Here is a 23,598-nt window from a genome sequence, read left to right on the forward strand (position 1 = left end):
TCTTGATATTGAGCTGCAGTCCTTGACCTTCTGCAGCAAGTGCTTCAGGTCCTCCTCAGTTTTAGCAAGCAGAGTTGTGTCATCTACATAACACAGGTGTTGATGATTCTTCCAACAATCCTGATGCCACATTCCTCCTTGTACAGCCCAGCATCTCAGATGATCTGTTCTGCACACAGATTGAAAAGGTATGGAGACAGAATACATCCCTGATGGACCCCTTTCTTGATTTTGAACCATCCACTGTCTCCCTGATCTGTTCTGACGATTGCCCCTTGGCCCAATGTTTCTCATTAGCACAATCAAATGTTCTGGGATTCCCATTCTTCTCAGAGTCAGCCATAGATTGTTGTGATCCACACAGTCAAAAGCCTTCGCATAGTCAATGAAGCACAGACATTCTTCTGGTATTCTCTGTTTCTGCCAAGATCCATCTTACATTAGCTATAATATCCCTAGTACCGCGACCTCTTCTAAATCCAGCCTGCACATCTGGCAGTTCTCTGTAGATATATTGTTCCAAACAGTTTTGGATCATTTTCAGCAGAATCTTGCTTGCATGTGATATTAATGATATTGTTCGATAATTTCCACAGTCTGTTGGGTCACCTTTCTTTAGAATGGGAACAAATATCAATCTCTTCCAGTCAGTTGGCCAGCTGGCTGTCCTCCAGATTTCCTGGCACAACTTAGTGAGCACATCCAGGGCAGCGTCTGTTTGTTGAAATAAATCAATTGGTATGCAGTCAACTCCTGAAGCCTTGTTTTTTGCCAGTTTTTTCATAGCAACTTGAACTTCTTCCTTCATCACCATAGGTTCCAGCTCATATGTTATTTCATGAAATTCCTCTGTGTCAGCCAATTCCTTCTGATACAGTGACTCTGTGCACTCCTTCCATCTTGTTTTTATACATCCTGGATCATTCAACATTCTACCCAAACTATCTTTAAGTATTGCCACCTGTGGCTTGAATTTGTTTTTCAACTCCTTCAGCTTAAGAAACGCCGAGTGAGTCCAGCCCTTTTGATTTTTCTGACTCCAGCTCTCTGCACATTTCATTATAGTATCTTGCTTTGTCATCCTGAGCTGCCTTTTGAAATTTTCTATTCAGCTCCTTGATTTCTTACTTTAGCTTTGGCTTCTCGGTACTCTAATGTAATACTTAAAGTCTCATCTGACATCCATCTTGGTCTTTTCTTCTTCTTTAGCCTTTGTAATGATCTTTTGCATTCTTCATAGACTATTTTCTTGATATCCTCCCAGAGCTCATTTGGTCTGCACTCATTGGTGCTCAAGGCCTCAAACCTGTTCCTGAGATGGTTTTGAAATTTGAGTGGGACAGACTTAAGGTCCAATCTTGGTTCCCATGGACTTGACTTAATTTTCCTCAACTTCAGCTTGAATTTTGCAAATGAGTAGTTGCTGGTCTGTCCCACAATCAGCACCCAGCCTGGTTTTCATTGCTGATATTGAGCCTCTCCAGCAAATCTTTCCACAAATGTAATCGATGAAACTGAGGAGTGTAATGGCCACTGTAAAGTAGCATATTATTTATCCTAGATGGAAGTTCCCAAGAACTAGTCTTATATTCCACTGCATTAACCAACTGAGAATGATCAGGCAACAGAGATGATGTTTCAGAAATAAGGTCTAAAAATCCATAGAAAGGGGATTACTTAAGACATGCGACTTAGAGATGTTCTCAGGAATAGTGACTGAAGCCATAAGCTTGAAATATTTGCAAGCCCCACCACAGGGTCAAGGACTGCAGCCTTCAATATGGATTGAGCCTCAATATCAAGAAGACAAAGATTCTCACCACTGGACCAATTGGCAGTATCAGGATGAATGGTGAAGAGATTGAGATTGTTCACAGCTTTAGTTTGCTTGACTCACAGTCAACACTCTTAGCACCAGCAGCCAGGTAATTAAAAGACATATTGCTATGGGAAAGGCTGCTGTTGGGGACCTCTCCAAAGTACTGAAGAGCAATGGTGTCTCTCTGGAGACAAAGATATGTCTGATACAGGCCATGGTCTTTGCAATCACTTGTTATGCATAAGAAAGTTGGACAATGACTAGGGACGACAGGAGGAGAATTGATGCCTTTGAGCTGTGGTGCTGGAGAAGAGTATTGAGGGTACCATGCACTGCTAAAAAAACAAACAGATTCATCCTGGAGAGGGTTAAACCACGCTGCTCCTTGGAGGCAAGGATTCTGAGGCTTTGTCTGACATACTTAAGTCATGTTTGTAAGGAGAGACTGGTCCTTGGAAAGGGACATCATGCTTGGGAGGGTTGAGGGCAGGTGCAGGAGGGGAAGGCCCTCTATGAGGTGGATTGATTCAGTGAGTAGGGTAATCGGGATGGGTATATCAGAGACAGTGAGATTGGCACAGGACAGAGCAGAGTTTAGGGCTGTTGTACATAGGGTCGCTATGAGTCACAAGCCACTCGACGACACATAACAACAACAACACAAGCGAAACTCCAGTATCTTCTACTTGGATAAGATTCATTGCTCATGAATTTTACCTATTTAAACCCTGAGCAAGTAACCCAAACTCTACTCACGTCCCTTGTATATAAAATATAGATCGTATCTATGTTCATTTAAGTGTTAGAGTATGGAAAATACTTGGGAAATTTCCTGCCACATGGAGAAGCATTTAGCAAATTTTAATGACAAGTGCTATTACTATCATCAAGGGAGTTTTGGTAGGCTAGTGGTAAGGAGTTGAGCTGCCAACCTGAAAGCATACATTCATATCCATCAACTGCTACATGAGAGTAAGATGGGCAATCTCAAATGATTTACTGCCTCTGAAAACCTGCTAGAAGGTCAGCTATTATTCCGTTTCAACACGATATCATGTAACAACAACATTAATATCACCAAGTACCTATTACAGAGTCTGTTAAATGTATTATTTTGGAACACTTTATGGAATACAATAACAATATTGGTTCTTTAAGAGTTAAATTAGTGAATAAATATAAAAGTAGCATTAGTAAAACAGTTGTTGTTGTTAGATGCCATCAAGTCAACTACGACTTATAGGGTTGCTATGAACAATTGGTCTGAATGTGGCCTATCCTGTGCCATTCTAACCATTTCCATCAACCATACTCAAGTCCATATTTATAGCCACTGTGTCAATCCATCCTGTTAAGAGTCTTTCTCTCTTTTGCTGACCCTCTACCACTCCAAACATGATTTTTTTTCCAAGGCCTGGATCCTCCTGATAACATGTTCAAACTGAGGCAGAGTTTCACCATTCTTGTCTCTAAGGAACACATTGGTTGCACTTCCTCCAAGATATGTTTCTTCTTTAGACAACTCTAAATTACTTCATCAAGCAGTCTCCTCCCCTCCCCCTGCAGAGTTTTAAGCTAGTCAAATATCCTAATAATTACCCATTATGTACAGTGTTTGGATGAGCTTCCAGATTGATTTATGCTGGGAAGCAGGAGTGGCATCCACTTCCTAAACTAGATGCCTCTGGAAATTCTACAAACTCTCTAAATAAACATACAGAAATGATGGTAGTTATGGAACAGAGTTCTGTACAGAAATTATGATAGTCATAGAATAGAGTTTAGGTCTTTTGTGCAAAACTTAATCTCAGTCATACTCAACTTGATGACACTTAAGCACTGCTAAGTGAAACTAGTGCTGTTTTATCTGGAGGAACACTCTTCTACTTTGTACATCACTCTTTGTCAATGTGCAGTATGAAGTAACCCAGGTTGCTGTGATGCTGAACCTTGTACCACTAGAGTATCAAATACCAGAATGGTTTACCAATGTGGACAGTGTTTGGTGGAGCTCCCAGCTGTAAAACAGGTTTGGAAGCAGGAGTGGCATCTACTTCCTAAACCACATGCCTCTGGAAACTCTATGAACTTGGAGAAATGTTAACAGTTATAGAAAGGCGTTAGGTCCTTTGTCAGAGTCACTATGAGTTGCACTCAACTTGATGGCAATTAACAACAGCAACAACAAATTACTTCACATACTGAAAGGGCTTCTAAGTGATAATATGTATTTAGTGAGTACTCAGTTAAAACTAAGCCTTCATTTGGGTTATAATTTTATCAACTCTTTTGTTAAACTGTAGGGTTTTGGGGAGAAAATTACAGGAATAAAAGAACTTTCTCCATTACAGTTTGGAGACTGTTAAAATAGAAAATGAGTCCTCTTTTTAAAATTTAATCTGGGATGTGGTTTCAGAGACTGTAGATGACCAATTTCAGAGGTCACCTGTTCTAAGGGCCTTCTTTTAGAGATGGGGAAATTAAGGAACAATAATAAATTGCCAAGCCTAGCATTCCACAGAGCATCTGACACCATTATACCACACAAATTGGCAAAGAAAATGACATACTGTCAGAGTTTGATACATATTTATAACTAGTGCTAGAGATAATATATATTTAAATGAAGACCAAACTGCTTCACAGAAAGGTTGGTACATAATGAGAATTCTGTAAGTAAATGCTGAATGAGTGAGTGACCCTTTAGCTGACAATAGTGTTAACATTCCATTAGTACAATGAACTTAAAGAAAGTAATTTCAAATTTTTTCAAAAGTAGAGCTATGACTCAGTGACCACTTTAAAATAAAATTGTGAGTATGCAAGGCAGGACAAAGTGTAGGGAAAATTCACCCACGTCAGGTAATATGCAATACAACAGCAAGATCCACAGTTTGATATATCTCCAATCTCTCAATTAGAGGTTATGTTCACACTGATGCTGCATTACTTGAAATCCTATCAAATATATTCATACTAATACTAACCTGCCAAAATCCCAGGTCAGTCTCTCTCTCTCTCTCCTCCCCCCCAAAAAAATCAGGACAATTTTTAGTTTTCAGCCCATTTAGGATGTCTTCAAATAGTGTACCTTGCATTGTAAACATATTACTAAAAACAAACCAAAAAACCCTCAAATTCACTGCCTTCAAGTCAGAACCAAGTAATAGTTGATCCTTCATTGGGTCCTAGGTTGTAAATTGCATGGAAGGAGATGAGATTGCCCATCTTTCTCCTAAGAAGCCACTAGTGGGTTCCAACTACCAGAGAGGCACGTGTAGCCTTTGGGTTAGCACGGCAACTCCCTCCACACTATCCTGCAAGAGCTCCCTGTGCCAGTGTGTTCCATCTCATATTTTTTTTTCATTTTTAATAACATTCTAAAAGAGGCGGGTTTTTTTCTAATTTGTGCTTATATAACTTTTTAAGTGAATGTTTACAGAGAAATAGCTTTTCCATCTAGTGGTTTCTAAATTTTTCCATTATCTCACAGCTTCATATCTTACAGTAAAGGCAATTAAAGTTATACTTTTCTGAAAATGGTCCCTTTTAGAAAAGTCCATTTTCAAGCAGGAAATTTTGTAATTAAAAACCAGAAATTAACTTTCCAGTTGTGTAGGATGCATCAGTGTTCTCCCATACTGATGAATTATTGTCCCATAGATCTTGCTTTTGACTAATGGCTAAGGTGCACCTGATCCAAGCCACAGTTTTTTCAATTATGCATCTGAAAGATGGGCTATAATAAAGGATGATAGTAATTGTAGTAAGTAAATAGTAAAGGATGATATAATAGTAATTGATAATTTGAGAAGTGGTATTGGAGAAGAGTACAAAATATCCCATGGACAGATCAAAAGAACAAATAAATATGTCTTAGAATAAGTGGGTAAAAAATAGTTTTCATAGAGGTTTCACATGAAAGTGTGGAGAAAAGTATGCAAAATTTCCAGTTGTAAATAAAAAATTAATAATTACTGCTAAGAATGTCAATTAGTATTTATCATTTGGAAAATTATTTGGCAAGATTTTTAAGTTAAATTTTTAGCTTAATAACTTAATTTCTAGAAATCTACAGCTAGGGAATAACCCAAAACATATAAAATGCTGTGTTCTTTGAAATATATAGTACTTAAAAATGAAAAATAATGGAAGTATCCCATAATATGAGTGTTAAAGCCAACTGTGGAAAAACTATTTGATAAAATATGTAGTCATAAGATTTATTGGTTTGTTAGTTTGTCATTAATGGTGTTTTTTTATTGGTTGTTGAGTTTAACTTATTGGTTTGTAGTAGTTGTTTTTTCCTGTGATATCATTGTCTGGTTTGGTATTAGTATAATACTTGTCTCGTAGAATGAGTTGGAAAGTGGATCTCTATTAGTGGCATGATTATAAAATAGTACAGCCACCATGGAAAACAGTCTGTCAGTTTATCAAGAAGTCAAAGATATAATTACTATCAATTCTATAAGTAAATACTCAGAAGAGCTGAAATCAGGAGCACAGATACATGGATACCAATGTTCACTGCAACACTGTTTACATTAACCAGAAGATGGAAATAACTTCAAATTTCCATTACCAAAAAAACGGATAAACAAAAGGGAGTACACCATATATTAGAATGTCAAGTACTCAAAAGAGGAAATGACTTCTTGGATCATGCCATGACATGAATGAACCTTACAAACACGCTAAGTGAAATCCGTCAGTCACAAAAGGACAACTATTACATTATTTCACTTATGCAACTCCAAAGTGGTATCTTTCTGTTTGTTTACATGCACCAGCTGTGGAATTAAAGATGGGCAACATCTTCCTGTGCCATTTACAGCTTCAGAAAACCTACTAGAGAGCCAGCTGAGTTGGTTCTGACTTGGCATCAGTGAGATCTTTTAGTTTTCACTTACCTAAAATATCTCTAATGGGCTGATATATATAGTCTTAAGATTATTAGTAGTGCCCAGGAGTATTCAGGAGGGAAGAAGAAATGATATACACTGTAGGAGATATGGAGCTTCTATTAAGGGTGATAGAAAGTGCAGGAAACCAATAATGGTGCTAGTTGCACAACGTGACAAATATAATTAATGTAAGTAAGTTCTATGTGTGAAGAAAATGAAGATGGTGTTTTGTTACATACATACTTACCTGATTAAAAAAAATATATATAAGAAAGACATTCATAGTCTACACAGTTTAGTAAGAGATGACCAACTAAAAGATAAAATTACAGAGTTGTTAAGTGCTAGAAAATTAGTAAATACAAAGTGATTTGGAACATCTAATAAAGCCATGGTCATTTCAATTGCATGTTTTACATCTGAATGTTGGGAAATGACAAAAGAATTATTTATGCCTTTGAGTTGTGATGTTGTAGAAGAGTACTGACTAGCCCATGGACTAACAAAAGAATAAACAAATATATCTTAGAGAGAATGCAACCAGAGTGTCCTGAGGAGGCAAGAATAGTTGAAGCTTTGTCTCACATATTTTGGGCATGTTTTTAGGGAGGGACTTGGAAAAGGACACCATGCTTGGAAAGGTGGAAGGTAAGCTAAAGAGAGAAGGACCCTCAATGAGATGGATTGGCACAGTGACTACAACAATGGGTTCAAGTAAACCAGAGATGATGAGAATGGCACAGGAAAGGTTCAGAACCATTGTTCATAGTGTCTGTATGAATTGTAGCAGACTCAGTGGCACCTAACAACAGCTATGCTAACCCCTAGTCTAAGTATTAGGGAAAAATTTGCGTGTGAAGGAAACCCAGTCCTTACTTTAAGGAGTTAGCTTTCCCATTGAGGAAGACAGACAATAAACAAATATATTTATTTATGTCAAAGTTGGTGTGGAGTTTATCCTTCAATATGATTTTCCAATCATTGTTTGGCTTTGCCATTTAGATAGGCAGGTATATGTTAGTAAGTCATGCTTATTCTCAAGGGGACTAATATCTGTCAGTCCATAAGAGAATTAGCTAGTCTCCGCAATCCACAAGGAGATTGGCTAGTCTTGTCATTAAATTTGAAAAACCCAGCAGCAGAAAGAGAAATCGTCCCTGTCCCAGTGAAAATGAAGAAGCCAGAGAATGTAGAACACCCTTTGAGCCAGATACTCTTGCTCCAGCTACACCTATGGCAATAGCAGTTACAAACAAACTGAGACCCAACATAAGATGAAACCCTGCAACTGCTATACCACTGGAACCAGAGCTAAAAGCCTTTGCCCAAGTTTATTGGACAACCGGGTAGGAGGGTGGGAGGGGGGGCGGGGATGGACCATAATCCACAGGCCTGAGAACTTTGTAACACTGGGCTAAAGTCCTAAGGCTCAAGGCTGATGTGCCTGCATGCACATTTTGAAAGTTCTTCTGACTGCATTCTGCTACTAATCTGGATTATAACCTTTCGAATTCCTCAACATGTTCCTGTGTGATCTGTACTTTTTACTCAGCAAAGCAGTAAAATTAGTGTTGAGATGAGTAGAAAGGGATAGGCGAGAATGGGGAATATGTCTGATCTCATGGGAATTGGTTTTGTGTTATTGATGCTGTTATGGTGGACAGTTCCCCTTTATGAAGTTGGTAAAATTAAATATGGCCACCCCCATGTTGTCCTTGTTCTTTTTACAGGTGGTAACTATTAAAAAAGAAAAAGAAGAAAAGGGGTAATGTTAGGGGTTTTAGATATATTAATTAGAAAAAAAAAACCTACTTGAAAAGGAGCTATTTAAAGAGGAATCCTGAATGAAGTATTGAAATCAAGCCTTCTAAGGAAGAACATTACATACAGAAAGAATAAGAACAAAAGCCTTGAAATGCTATTCTCAGGAAAATCAAGACCAGTTAGGCAGGAATGCATAAGGGAGGGATAGGTAGCAAATCAAATTAAAGTGATAGCTAGGAGCTAATTATGTAGAGCCTGGCACAGGTTTTAGATTTTATTCTGAATGAGGTAGGATGCTATTGTTTTGATGTTTGTTTAAATCAAGATCCAAATAAATACTATCCAGTACTACAAACGATCTATTGTTTCTTAAAGGTATTCTGAAATATAAGATCCACCATTATTTTTTTCTTTGTAATTTGTGTTATTATGGAAACCTAGCCATTTGTCCCATAGAGGTTCCCACCCTCCAGATTTTGCTGAATATATCCTTGTTGAATAATTTATTGTGTTCCCCTGAATTCTGAGTATATAAATAAGAGTTACATACTCAGATACTTTGGGCATATTATTTGAAAGGGCTAGTACCTGAAGAAGGACATCCTGCTTGGTAGAGTCAGTGAAAGAAAGGACAGGAGGACATTATGCTGAGTGAACTATCTCAGTCACAAAAGGACAAATACTGCATAGTGCCACTGTTGTAAAACAGGACTGACATCGGGTTTGGGGGGAAACTGATAAAGATGGGATAAATAATGTATCGAAACAGATGAGGGAGAGAACTGTTTAAAAGGGATATGTGATTAGATATTATTGTCATGACAAGAGTCCAGAACAAAGGCTGCATAGTGGAGTGGACCTGGGGGGAAGGATTGTATCACAATGAAAGAACTTTAGCATTTCAAAGAGAAGAGTGAACTGGGGAGGGGTGGGCAGGGAGAAAAGTGTAAAAATGGATGAATGGAAATCCAAAGTCTTTGTAAATTTTTATTAAAATTAATAAAAATAATAATAAAGAAAGGACAAGCTTCAATGATGATATAGTGATTATAATAGGCTTAGTTGTTGTTGTTGTTATGTGCCGTCGAGTTGCCTGCGATCACTGCATAAATTGTTAGAGTGATGAAGGACTGAGCAGGGCTTGTTTTCTATTGTATATAAGATCCCTGTGAGTCAGAGCCAAATTGATGGCATGTAACAATAACAACAAAGTAGTTAGAGCTAAAGGCTTAATTGGGTTCAAATTTCATCATTTTAGAAATAGGGATTTTAGGTTGTAGTTTTAAAAAAATATTTTGTTCTCTTTCATTAGGAAGCATATAACATCTATTCATCTTTTTTTTGGTAATGTTGGCAGCTGTTAATTTTCAATGTCTGAATCCATTGATTCATTATGATTTTTATAAGAACTTATTTTTAATTGGGCAATGTTAAAGATTCTCAGAAGCTCTGTTGGCACATGGGTTAAGAATTCAGCTTCCAATCAAAAGGTGGGTGATTTAAAACCACCCAGCAGCTATGCAGATGAAATACCTTGTGATCTGCTCCAGTAAAGAGTACAGTCTATAAAACCTTAGGTGACAGTTATACTCTGTCACATAGGGTCACTATGAGTCAAAATCAAGTCAGCATCCCCTAACACTAACAACAGACATGTGTATACCTACATTTCTTAAAACAAAAATATCTCAAACCATTGTTGTCATTCCTGTAACACCTGTTTGTCTTATTTGTTCTTCTAATTGTTCTTTCTATTATCCCTCATTTCAAAATTCTCTTTTTCTCCATAAAATCAAACTATGTATAATACAAGATGGGGCTCCAAAATTATAATAGTAACACCAAAGGGACCACATTTATTTTAGAGGCAAGGTAATAAGTGAGAATTAAGAGGGAAGAAACATCTATAAAAGATAAAGGAGCCACATAAAAAGGTGTATCAGAGCTCAGTATAAATTTACATTTAAATCCTGTGCAGAGAACATTTACATCATCAAGGTGACATTTTAGAAATGAGAAACATTTGAAGTTTGAAAAATTAAAAGCAGGAATATAAGAATTAAAACATGTCCTGATCTTAAACTTTTCTAAGGGGAAAAAAAAGAAAAAATTTGTCGCCAAAATTGACTCAGGATTTTAAGAACACGGGTTTTATTCTGTGGAACTGTGTTTCCTTTCTTTCTTTATAAAATGTCTATTTTATGTAAAGTCAGTTCACCAATGTCATTACATTTCAAGGTCAGTCTGAGCAATCTCATCTCATTTGGACAAGTTAGAAATGTCTGAGTGGCCATGATAATACTCTGATTTCTGATTTGGGAATTCTAATGTCTGTCACAACATGAAAGGTATTCATTAACAGACAAAACAGAATTGGGCAAATAATGACTACCTAAAAGGACTGGTGAAAATTATTTCCTCTCATTCATGATTTTTTAAAAAAAAATATTGTAAAAATTGTAAACATGTCAATAATGATTTGTTCTCACCCATGACAGGCTAGGGTATAGTTTCCTTTAAAAACAAAGGTTTTCATATATCTATATCTATAATTCACCTATGTAAAGGCTACACCCCAATGTTTTTAGCATAATCTTAGAATTATGCAACCTATACTATAATCTAGAATATTTTTGTCCCCACATAACTCTTTTGCCATCATTTCCTGTTTCTAAGTAACCACTAATCTACTGTGTCTCCATAAATTTGCCTCTTTTAGAAAATTCTTTTAATTGCCATCCGTCTATAGACTATTCCATTTAACTTTTTTTACTTGTCATAATAGTGAGAAAAAATAGATTAAGTCCCTCAAAAATGTTGTTGTTGATTGTCTTCAAATCAAGCACGACTCATAGCGACCCTATGAACAAAAGGCCTGAAGCCCCCCTACAACTATTGACATTTATCAAAGTTCATAGAGTTTCCAGAGGCATGAAAAATTGTAACAGGACAACCAACAAAAATATTACTGAAACTGATAGTAGGTAATGGTTTAAATGAATAATTGCCAAGCAGTAAGCTAGAGAGACAATAATGGTAGAATGTGCTATTGTTTAAAGAGAGTCTAGTGTTAGGTAACAGCTTAAAGCTGACTTAGGTTGCTAGATTTGCTTTACTCAAAAAATCATTTGCAACTAGAAATGTCTGCAAATTGATACCTTTTTTAAATGACTCTTGGCAATTGCAGGAAATGTAAAAACTTCAGTTTCATTATCAGCAATATGGAAATAATGACAGTACCACCTCATGGAGTTAGCATGAAGATTAGCACATGTAGCACTTTTAGAATATGCCTGACATATACCATGTGCTCAATCAGTGTTGTTATAGCTTTTATTCATAATAACTCAGATTCAGGCCCAATTCTGAAATGGAATTCTCAGATATGATCACTTGCCCCTTATCACCTGTGATTGGTATTTTAAAGGTTTCTATTAAAAGAAGTTTCCATTCTCTAAAGATTCCTACCATGAAAACAATGGGTTAGGATTTAAGTTAATACTAATGTAGAAAGAGAAGGATTAGAATTGATCAAGTAGAAGTAAGAATAGAGCTCTAAACTATCTTCAGTTACTTTAGAAGTATGTGTTCTATAAATAGTAAAAGTGCTAATTTATTATTCTCACCTAACTCTCATGTAACATATTTTGGTTTTCCAAATTAAAAGAAAATGTATACCCACAAAGAACGATGCTTATATAATGGTATTATACATGTCTAATAAAAACTAGTGTTAAAGTATTATGAACAGTTACATCCTCTTATAGTTGAAATGTTTAAGATCCTTTAAAGGTGTGACTCTTAACTGTATGAGTATAAACTAAAGATTTGATTTGGCTTTGTGTCCATAAATCTAAGAAAGTTTAACTAGAAACTCCATTGCCTTCACTTTAACTACAGTTGAAAGTTACTTTTGATAATAAGACTGACACATTAGATAATTTTACTTTTGAGATATGATGTATTTTCTGTTCCTGTAAAAGTGTGGTGTTCAATATTATGTCCCAATCAGATAACTCTTGATACACAACATTTTCATCCTTGGGACATGTTAACACTTTACATTCTTTGCTTTGAAAAGATAAAAGACTTAATCACAGACAACACGTTTCCATTTTCCTTTGACCCTTCGATACAACTTAAACGATGTGGTTTGCATGCAGCCTCCTTGTGGACCCTCAGAGGTCCTCTACATTGTCCATTTGTGTCTACATTTTAACTCCAGGCTTTCTTCCTCTTGGCACTGTTTTGTATTTGCATGAAATTTTTTATTATGTTTGCATGACAAGTCATCCATAATGTTGAAGTTAAGTCTCTAACATACCTTGCTGTATCACATGTCATTAATTCTTACATTATTTTCTTTCCTTTTATTTTCAGTTATTGAAATTTAAATATGCTTGAAATGTAAAAGTGGCATGAAACTGGAGTGATGCAAAAATAACTAACATTCCTTTAAAGACCTATGATTTTTTTTAAAGAAGAAAATTAGGGAGAATTTCCAGCATTGTCTTTGAACACTAACCCTTAATTACAAATTATGATAGCACTGTATTGAACGTAGAGAGGCTGTCCATAGATTAAGAAGTTTTCAAGTGATACTTCTTTTTCCCCTGAGAACATTTTTTTTACCAGTCCTTGCTTATGAAGCATCGAATTTGGTTCCTATCTTCAGAAATTAATAAATACTTGTTTTCTCTTAGGCTCCACTGACTTTGGCCAAAGTACCTAATATTTACAAAAGCAAGGAATTGCTAAAAGATAATACCAATATTTTAGTACTTAAATGTTCCCTAAATGACCACAATTATCAAATGGATACCAATGCAGGAGGGCATGTGTATATAGAAAAAATAAGTTGTTGAAATCATTGTCACGCTTCAAATCCCTTAGAAAAGGCATGGATTTCCACCAAGAGCCCAAATGCACTCTTCCAATCAATGTTTCCTTCCAAGTTGTCACCCTGCTGGCTCTACCTTTATTCCTACACCTGCCATTGCTAAAATGACTTTAGAATACCTTCTTTCAAATTCCTTTCAGTCTTTGGCACATTCATTTTAATACCTTTTTAATAGCATATGTAATTTCTTGGATAGTGCCTTTAATTTTATTATGTAGCTAAAAGACCTTCAGAGCCAAATGAGTCAAATCTTAAAAAAAGCTGGTGGAAAATATTTCTTAAATATGTGAATAAGAGATTAGTAACACATGCATGGCCTATAGATTATAAAGTGACAATGAATATAATTCTCAAAGAAGTCCACAAACCTCTTGAATAGTAGCAACAGCAGTGGAGCAAATGTTACTTTCCTACAGAATCATATCTGTACATACATTTTTTTAAAAAAAGAAAATGACCCAATTTAAATTTTTAAATTAAGGGAGTGGTTTATATGTTGAAGACAGCCTTCCTTTATTCTGATCTTGTCAGAATATAGATGATTGATCAATATCTCTCCCATGCTGAGTCAATATCAGTATTCCTATAGAGCAATGTCAATGGATTTTTATTGGCTCTTACCCAGTTGTCACTGACCAGCTGTGTAGTATTAGCAATAGGCTCAACCTCTCCATGCCACTAACTCCTTGTCTACAAAATGAGTGAGGTTAACTACCTTTAAAATGTCCTCAGAATAAATAGTGCTATAATATTATCATTACCATAAATCTGCACTCTTCTTAATGTAGTTTTAATTAAGACTAAACAGAAGTAACCCCAATGCTGTGTATTTAAGAAAGACATCAAGACTCTTTTAAGGAAACCTATTTCCTTGATGATGTCTTTTTTCACCTGATGAAGATATTTCTCTAGCACTTGACATTTACATTGTCTAGTGGGAGATACATCGTCTAAGAGCTGCTATCATTGTCCTCATTTTGCAGGTGATGATACTGCAGTTTAGAGAGAAATCATTGACTAGCAAGCTGTAAAGCCAGGATGGAAACTTGGGTTTTCAAGCTCCAATTTAAGACCCTGTTTCTTCCACCAAAATTTATCTGCAACTCGTCTTGTAGTTAGGAGGTAACTTCCCTTTCTGAATTTGCACACCTGGAAAGTCAATATTTCACTTTCCGATACAACCCGGCACCGCTTTAGAGCGTCCACTTGCGTCACTACAGCTCTCTCTGCTTTTACAAACTAGTTGTTTTGTCAGCATGAGTGTGACAACAATTAGACGTCCCCTGTTTTTGCCCCATGCCTTTTCTCCTTCACAGTCATTCAATGACAAGCGTAAAAAGAGCTTCATCTTTTCACGAAAATTCCCATTCTACAAGAACAAGGAGCAGAGTGAGCAGGAAACCAGTGATCCTGAACGTAAGTAGATTCTTGGAGACAATGTCACACGCAACACAAGAGGAAAAAAATCCTTCACGGGCAACACGCATGATATAGGCTCCTCCACGCCACACGCCTAGGCAAACAAACACCGTAGGCAGGCAGGTCAGGTCTTACTACTGTGACCAGTGCTTGACTGCAGTCTGGATCCTTCCCTTGATACAGCCTTTCACTGAAGAGAGACTTCTAGAAACTGGGACTTTGTTTCCAACCAGCATTTATCTGTGACCAGGATTTGGGGCTGGTTTGACTTTTCTCTCATACAATCCTCTAGGGCTTGAGAAACATTCATTTCTGGACAGCAATATTGGATTCCATTGCCACCTACAATTTTTTGGCCTGCTAATTCCAGTGACCTGGGGATAAAGAGATGCCCTGCCAACCAAAGGCATGTGGTTCAAATCCACCAACTGCACGAAGGGAGAAAGATGGGCAATCTCCTTCCATGTGATTTACTGCCTCTTAAAACCCATTGGAAGGTCAGCTATGAGTTGATTCCAACTCAGTGGTACATTAACCACATCATTTATAAATGGGACTGATAAATTGCCTATATTAATTATTTGCCCACCTTTTCCCTCTTATCAAACTTTAAATGCTTATTTGCTAAGCAGTGACTTTGTCTTGATACTAAAGCTAAGAATATGCCCTGAGATTGGGAGTGGACCACTGTTCTAAGTGGTCTGTTTCTATGGCAACACTGACCATGGGCAAAAGATTCAGCATTTGCTTTACAATTTTTTGTTTTACAATCCATTTAACTTTTAGAGCTGTTTTGCAAATCAGAAAGAACATTTCCTTCTTGAGTCTCAGCCCAAGGGATTCTGCTGAAAATTGTCTGAAAGGAGAGAGAGCAGGATCCAGATTGCTTAGGCAACACAGTCTGTCATGGTAGTATCCATTTCAACTCCACTGACTTCTTCCTTCCTCTTCCGTGGCTGTTCTTCCTCTCTCATTGCTCTCTCTGGGGACTTCCATGCAGGACATCCCCGGATTAGGTGACGACGGTTATGGAACAAAGACTCTGAGTAAGTTCCCAGGAATGGTCACTGTAACTTTTCTTTTCTTTTCCTTTCCTTTTGAGTTTGGCTTTTGTTCCTTTTCTTGAGGAACTTCACTCCTAGCATGCACAAGATTCGAGTTTTATTTGTTATCTAGCTGTGAATGCTCCTACAAAGTAATTTTCAATTGTTTTGTTCTGCATGTCAGCATTTAAAAGCAAAGTGTGTCAGGCACTCTAACTTCTTTTGCAGTTAACACCTTCCCTTTCTGACTGTGTGTTACGATCAACATGGTCCTGATGCCAACTGTAGCATCACTTGCTCTGCCGCCTAATGTCTGACAGGGAGCAAGAAACCATGTTGAAAGAAAGGGTGAGCTAAATGTTCTAGAAAAGGAGAGCAGAGATGTTATGTTCTTTCTTCTGCCCTTTCACACAGAAATATTTAATGACCTTGCTAAATTCCGTAATTGGGCTGTATTTGCCATTAGTAAAGGAGCTATTTTATAGTCAAAAGGAACATGCATTCTCAAAAATGTAAATATTAAGCTCTTTGATCTTTCATGAATAATTCTTTCTTATCTAACATTGATTGACTTTTTTTTCTGACTTGCAGTGATCCTGCTTGATATGTTTGTATGATGAAGTTTTAGATATGTAGTAATGTTTTTCAATCAATGATTTATTAGGTGCATTCTATAATTAGGTTTTTACTTTATAGAATGTAGTGAAAGTAAAGTAAATTTAAATTATTTAGTTATTAATGCCACTAGTTTGTGTCTCACTACATTGAGCTGTTAAAAAAAGTAATATTCCCATGTATGAATATACTGTGATTTTTCTTTCTTTACTTCTAACTCCATTGCATAGGCACCAGTGAAATAAGAACACAGTTTTGTGTCTTTTGCAACTGTATCACATGTTCATTGATTTTTCTGTTTTTAATTTTTTTTTCCTTTTCAATTTAATAGCTATAGGCAATATTTTTTAGAAGCTTTTCATTTCATGTGTGTAAAACAAAATAGCATCGAGCTGGACTTTATTTGTAAGAGCTGCATAATGATCTTCTTCATCCTTCTAATTGCTCATTTAAACACGTCTTCTTATACAAGAGAGAACAAATCTAATCAAGAGTAACCACTTTTCTCCTTAAAGATGAAAACTTTATCTCAAGTCTTTTTATATGAAATATGTCATGAAATTTTTCATGACTGCATACCTACACTTCAAATATTCTAACATTATCTGGATAGCATCAAGCACAGAGAATGTTAGAAATTTCCAGTGTAGGGGGAAAGGAAGCAATTTAGTATATTGTTAATAAGGAAACATCAATAAAAGGGAGTTGCCATTTGAGTGTCAAAAATATGACTAATGGTCTTTTAAAATTCACAACTGCCAAATTTTTGTATACTTTTTAAAAACTGAACAGATGTTGCTAGGTAAAGGTAGTTGCCAATTAATGCTATTGTTAGCCATAATTTGGGCTATTGCTACAACATATTTTAATCTTCTATCTACCAAATGGAATCATTTTATTACACAATTTATAGACACTAAAAAAAAGACAAGTTGTTAAATAAATCACTGCTTGCTTCTAAATTTCTCCATAAATAATATACATCATTTTTAATTATTTAAGAATTCAGAATAGGAAACTGTCATCTCCAGTTCAAGATATTTGAGATAATGACGTTCCTTTTGTACATAAAAATACATTCTTATTGGCTTCACTCTTCAGTGACAAAAACAATGCTGCATTGTACATCCTACTTCATTCCCTACTGCCTCTTTTCTATTATTAATGGTTTGCTGAAATTAATGATGTAGTTATGGTCATAAACCACCAACATAATGAGAAATGACCCATGGAGATTTACTCCACATTTTTATTTCCATTTGTTTCATGCTGTAAAATTGTTTCGTCTAAGTGGCAAGAATCTGTACTGTCAAATGCATTTTAAGACCCCTTTTTAAATCAGATAATCATATTAATGTCATATACTTTGCTCTTTCTAATAAGTGTGCAAGAGTGTTCACACTTTTCAAAATACTGACATTACTACTCTACTAAGGAGTTCTCAAAATCAAAATCACCCATTTGATAATTAATTCGATATCCAGAGTTTGCTAAGTCAATGTATAGATTTGAGAAGTACAGGTAAAAGGAAATGATGTTGGAGAGAAAAGTATTCCCCCCACCCCCACCCCCAGGCCATACCACTAAGTTCCTATTATGTTAACTAAACTGTATTTTTCTGAAAAGCCAATTTGGAATATGATCAGTCAAGTCATCCAACTTGAATGAAAAACATACTTTGCATCAGCATCAGGTATCAGGCCGCTTGTCTCTTGCCTGTTCCCTTCCTCTAGATATAAACAAAGGAATATTGAACTGAGTCATAACAGTTTTCAGTGACTCATGTCTTCGTCTAAGACTCACTCATTGAAGCAGAAAAGGTTTTCAACAATCTCTTTTCATCCTGAAGATCTATTAGGAAGTATTTAAATAGAAATAAAATTTAAGGGATTCCAGGAATTGCTGGTGATTTGAAATGCAGTGTTTCTAAAAAATGCCTAAAGGCTCAAATAGAGAAACAGAAAAGCCTACAAGAAAACAGTGCCTACACACCAGAAGCTCCTGTATGTGGAGCCAAGAATTCTATCTAGTCAAGACATATGATCCTGGAAAAATCACAATCAAACAAAAAGATCAAAGTATTTCCAATAAGAAATCTTCTTATGCTGACATAATACTTAGTCATAATTAAAGATAATTTCCTTCTTTGCTGAAAAAGAAGGCCAGGCAGTAGCCTTGTAAGAGAGATAAAGTTTTCATCTTCTTTATCTTCTCTATGACTTTTCGTAAGGCAGTCTCCTCTGTGGCTTTTCACTTGCTTTTGGCTCACATTTCTAGTAGCCTTGCATGAGTGTATTCCTTTAAGTTCTGGCTGCTCGCCAATGCTTGGTATCTCTTTAATTTGCTGTGCTGTTCTTGCAGAACATGTTTCTTCTAATGCCAGCGATAGCGAGAGTAGCTACCGTAAGTTATTGCTTTGGTTGTGATTCTTTTCTTTGCAATTGCCCCATTGCCTGTGGTGGTCATTTCAGCCTTTTGTTGTTGTTTTTCGATTGCTTCCCTTTATCATCTTTAGCCAAAGCAAATGGCTTGAAATGAAATCAATTGATGTGAAAAGATCCAAAAATACACCAGGACCCATCAGCAAACAAGCCCTCATGTGATTTGTGCAAACAGTAGCAATCTTACTAAAAACCAATTTCAGCTTCATTTGGTTGCAACCCAATGGTTCAGTTCTCTCAGAGAAGACAGGAGAAAGTTCAGCCTGGTGGATCTTGACATTCTGCCCTCCCCAAATAATTGCAGCTCCCTGCAGGAGGGGTGAAAAGTCATCATGCTTCTATTTCTTTCTCATTTTGCCTTTTCTGTTTTTTGGCACCCCTTTACAAAAGAAATCTTTAGAAATTACAGTGTTATTTTAAAGGAAGTATGAATCTTTTATGTCACTTCTTGTCCTGATGAATATATTAAGGCAGATATGCTGATATACCTGACTTTCTTTCAGATGATGGGGAAGTGATGAAAAGTTTCATTCTTTTTATGTTGAAGGAGCTAACAATATTTTTTTTAAAAAAGACAAATTGTCTTTGAATAAAAATCTTAACTGAAGAGATAGCTAGCTTTTAAAAACTAATATTATTATTTGGTCACTTCAAGCCATTTGTTTCATGTATAATAATATTCACCACATACCAACCACATGCTTTTGATCAATTCTCATGGTTTCTTACTACCTACTTACTGGGTTTTAATGACTAAAATAAATACATATTATTAATGAGATTGCTACTATTTACCTTATCTATAATGTTGTTGTTGATTGCTTTTGAGTTGCGCATGACTCATAGCAACCCTATGACCAAAAGGCCTAAAGCCCCTCTACAAATATTGACATTTATCTAAGTTCATAGAGTTTCTGGAGGCATGTTGTTTAGAAAGAGGATGCCACTCCTGCTTCCAACTATAATGTTATCTAATATTTTAGTGAAATAGGGAGCTTTGGCGGCCTAGTGTTAAGAAGCTGCACTGCAATCCCATAGGTACGTGGTTTGAATCCACCAGCTGCTCCACAGGATCCAAGAAGCAAGTGTCAAAGATATTAGAAACTGAAGACCCAACTTATGTGGCCTGCAAATTCCAAAACAAAAATGAGCAGTGTCTTGGCCCAAATATATTATGAATTAAGAACCAGAATTTTTTTTTTTAATTTCTTTTCCCCTTAAGGAGTGAGATGCTTTATAAAGCTTTGCCTTTTTTGAGCTGGAGGGCTTAATAATACTCCTGGAACATGAAAAATGTAATTGGAAGTTTGAGAAAGGTTTTGAAAAATCAGATTGATGACAAGTAGGGGAAAAACACAAAGGAAAAATGGAGAAAGCTGATAATAACCACAGAATGGAACAGAAAGTTATAAATAAATACCCTTGAACAATATTATAACAAAACCCAATATTAGTTAGAACTACCTAATTTCTGTTTTTAACAGGTCTTATTGGTAGAAGGAATCAAATGGTTCCTACTCTCAATAGATGGCGCTTATTTCACATTCCTCTTATTCTAGTAATTACATGAAAATCTATCTCACCTTGGGGAAAAATATTATGTCTTCCTTCTCACTTGGTTTTGATTCAAAGAATCCAAGCCAAGAAGGAGTTAACGAGACTTTTCTTCCTAAAACATAAAGTACCCTCAAGTCAGTAAGAGGAAAAAAAGATAACTCGCTTGTTGGGTTTTATGAAGAACATGGTCCCATTTCTTAATGTCCCAATTTTTAAATTTCAAGTGTTTTGTTTTATCCATTAGACATAGAATAAAGAAAAAATCATGCCTTTTGCCTTAGTGAAAGTATATACATAAGAATTATTTTTCCATTTAGAATTTCCACCTTTGTGGATGCCCAAACCTACTCCTGTTGAGTTTATTCTGATCCATAGTGACCATATTAGCCAGACTAAAACTTCCCCCTATGGTTTCCAAGTCTATAAATCTCATTGAAGCAGACTGTCACCATCATTCTCCTGCAGTACAGGCCAGTTCTTTAAACACTGCACCATCAGGGTTCCTACCATTCCTTACTACATGCCAAATTAATGCAAGCAAAAACATTCATATTGCATTGCCTGTGTACTAAGCCTGATTCTAAATGTTGTAAGTATACTAATCAATTTTCCAAATATCCTGTGAAGGTACTGAACCACTAATTCATAATATCACCTTGAACAAATCACTCAACTATTTTGACATTCCGTTCTCCCCTCTGTAAAAATGAATAGTTTTGACAAAAACAAAGGAAGCTAGTGGATTTTACTCAGTGTTCCAGATCTCACCCCCTGGTCATAGCTGCTTGAAGAGCTGTGCTGATTTGAAGGCCAACTGAAAACTCATTAGTAATGGGGACAATGATCTAGAAATGAGGACAACAATCAATTCATGATGTCTACCAAGGGAGGCCAGGGAATGAGGAAGTATACGACATGTGCTGTGTATTTGCTGCCTATAAAACCACATGAGCCCCAAAGCCATTTTTAGTGCTAGCATTCTGTGTCTCCAAAAACCTGATTTATTCTTACTAATCATCATATGCAGGCACTAAGCACTAAATTTTGAACATTAAATGTACTGCCACTACTTCCCTTCTTTCTTTTCTAGCTTCCAAGAGTCCCTAAAGAACAACTTGTTTTATTAAGACATATTGGGATCTCAATGACTCGCTTCCAGATTAAACACACAGTATTTGCATGGAGACACTACTAAGTCTTCTACTAAGTCTCTCAGAGCTGCAAAAGTCCACAAGAGTACTGGGCTGCTCTTCCACATTCAGCCAGGCTTCTGCTAGAATAAGACCAAGAAATAGTCTGTACCTTCATGTCAGCTGTTGTTTCTAAGTGCCAACACCTCCTGAGTAAAAAACAGAAAAACTATGAAGGTTGACTATTTTATGGAGATAATAAAACCACATTTACAAAAGGAGTTGGTGTCTACAGATGGACCACTTTATGGCCTCTCAGTGACTGACCTAGGTCGGTCTCTTAGCTCTGTCTCCTAAAACCTATAGAGAATTCTACACCTCCTACCCTTTTAAGACTGCAATGTATTTGACAGAGTCTAATAATACACAGTCTTAAATCCTGACTCTACTGTTTAGTAGCTGGGAAAATGGATTGGCCTCATTAAGATCTCAGAGCTCCAGCTTCTTTATCTGTAAAATGGAAATCGTCAGAGTTCCTACCTTCAAAAGACATGGGGATGAGAAACAGAAGCTAATGGATAACATGCCATATAGATGTGAATTTATCTTCCTTTTTCTGAGAGGGACTTTTTTTTTATTGCCTCATTCCCATTACTCATAGAGCTTTTTATTCTTAAACATTAAGGTGGAAATCAATTTAAGCTCTTGAATTTACAGCTATTGTTAATACCAATCTCTATAGCCTTCTGAAGGCTTCCTTGGTATCACACAGTGCCTGATTGTTAAAGACTCTCTAGAATTGAGATGAGCCTTGACATGGGGGTGCTGCAGCTGTTATCTGCCAATGCTGCTGCTAAAAACAAGAATCTGTACCTTTTAAAGTTGGATAATAAACAAGAAATAAGTGGATACGCAAACAGGTGTAGAATCCTCTAGCAAAAATAATCAAAGCTTTGCTGCTTTGCCCTAGTTTTCAGAACCATAAATTATATACCAAGTGTCATATCAAGAATCTGCTTTCATACATACTATCCTCTCAGAGTGATTTGCAAAGCCACTGGGAAGAGGTGCCTGTGGAAGAATGGCATGTTATATTTGTTTACAGGAAACCATGCTTCCCAAAGTGAAATGACTAAATTCACAAAAAGAAAAAAAAATCAAGAATCTAAGTTTGGCCTGATTGCTCTTGCTGTTTCCCACTATTGAAGTCAGAGCAAGATTTCATTGGCATCTGTACATTAATCATTGGCTGGGACCCAAGAATAGAATGATACAGGAAACTTGGTTCTTGCCTTTATGGAACTCCCAGTAAAGAGAGGAGATTTTAAACCTCGCTTGACATTTAAAACTTCACTCTCCTTTGAGGATTCTCCTCTAATCATACTGAGAAGATTTCCCTATAAAATTACAGTTCAACATCATAATGATAAATTCTGTCATACCCAAAACTGTACTTATTCCACACCAGTTTTAATACTTATTTCATTAATTCGTATCATTTCTATTTGTGTCAGGATTTAGTTGTAACTGAGGCTTAGTCAGTCAACCACCTTCATTGGTACAGGAGATAAGCTCGATTTTGTAAATTTTTTGGTAATTGAATTGTTTAAGAGAATATACTTTCCTGCCTGGGCACAAATCCAAACCCCTGCCCAAATGTGGAGAAGTCCTCTGAACACTTCATGAGTAGATAACACTACAGAGGAGCCTCATGGTCCAACTTTGTGCCTTTAGGAAGCATCTTGGCCCAGGAATGGCATTCTGGAACCTGGCCCTGCTGGAGGGTGAGGTAAGATGTGACTTAAGCCTGGACCATTTCTCATATATGAAAAAGTTAAGAAGCCCCTACCTCTAGTCCCCCACCCCAGCTATCCAGTCTCCAGGGAAGGTATTTGTATTCCACAGATTTACTTAACTTTCCAAAGTCAGCTGTCATTGTTAAACTCATAAAGTTCACAAATTTTCCTAATGCCTTGAGAGTTAAAAGAGTAGCACTTGGCACT

The 23,598-nt window shown here is 36.4% G+C and overlaps 1 protein-coding gene across 6 annotated transcripts in view; it reads left to right on the top strand.

Moving 5' to 3' along the window:
* DLG2 (discs, large homolog 2 (Drosophila)) overlaps positions 1–23,598 on the top strand; it is a 1,891,340-nt gene that overhangs the window by 1,837,232 nt on the left and 30,510 nt on the right. For 2 of the 6 annotated variants that reach the window (XM_006895272.1, XM_006895273.1), the window contains one exon: positions 15,810–15,855. In XM_006895272.1, coding sequence (XP_006895334.1) covers positions 15,810–15,855 — 46 coding nt within the window. Of the gene's footprint in view, positions 1–14,706; positions 14,807–15,809; positions 15,856–18,828; positions 18,871–23,598 lie in introns of all 6 variants that reach the window. The other 4 variants (XM_006895270.1, XM_006895269.1, XM_006895271.1 and 1 more) reach the window with 3 other exon arrangements.

The sequence above is a fragment of the Elephantulus edwardii genome, unplaced genomic scaffold (genome assembly GCF_000299155.1).
Source record: "Elephantulus edwardii isolate Elephantulus edwardi_28Jun2011 unplaced genomic scaffold, EleEdw1.0 scaffold00163, whole genome shotgun sequence".
Classification (NCBI taxonomy): domain Eukaryota; kingdom Metazoa; phylum Chordata; class Mammalia; order Macroscelidea; family Macroscelididae; genus Elephantulus; species Elephantulus edwardii.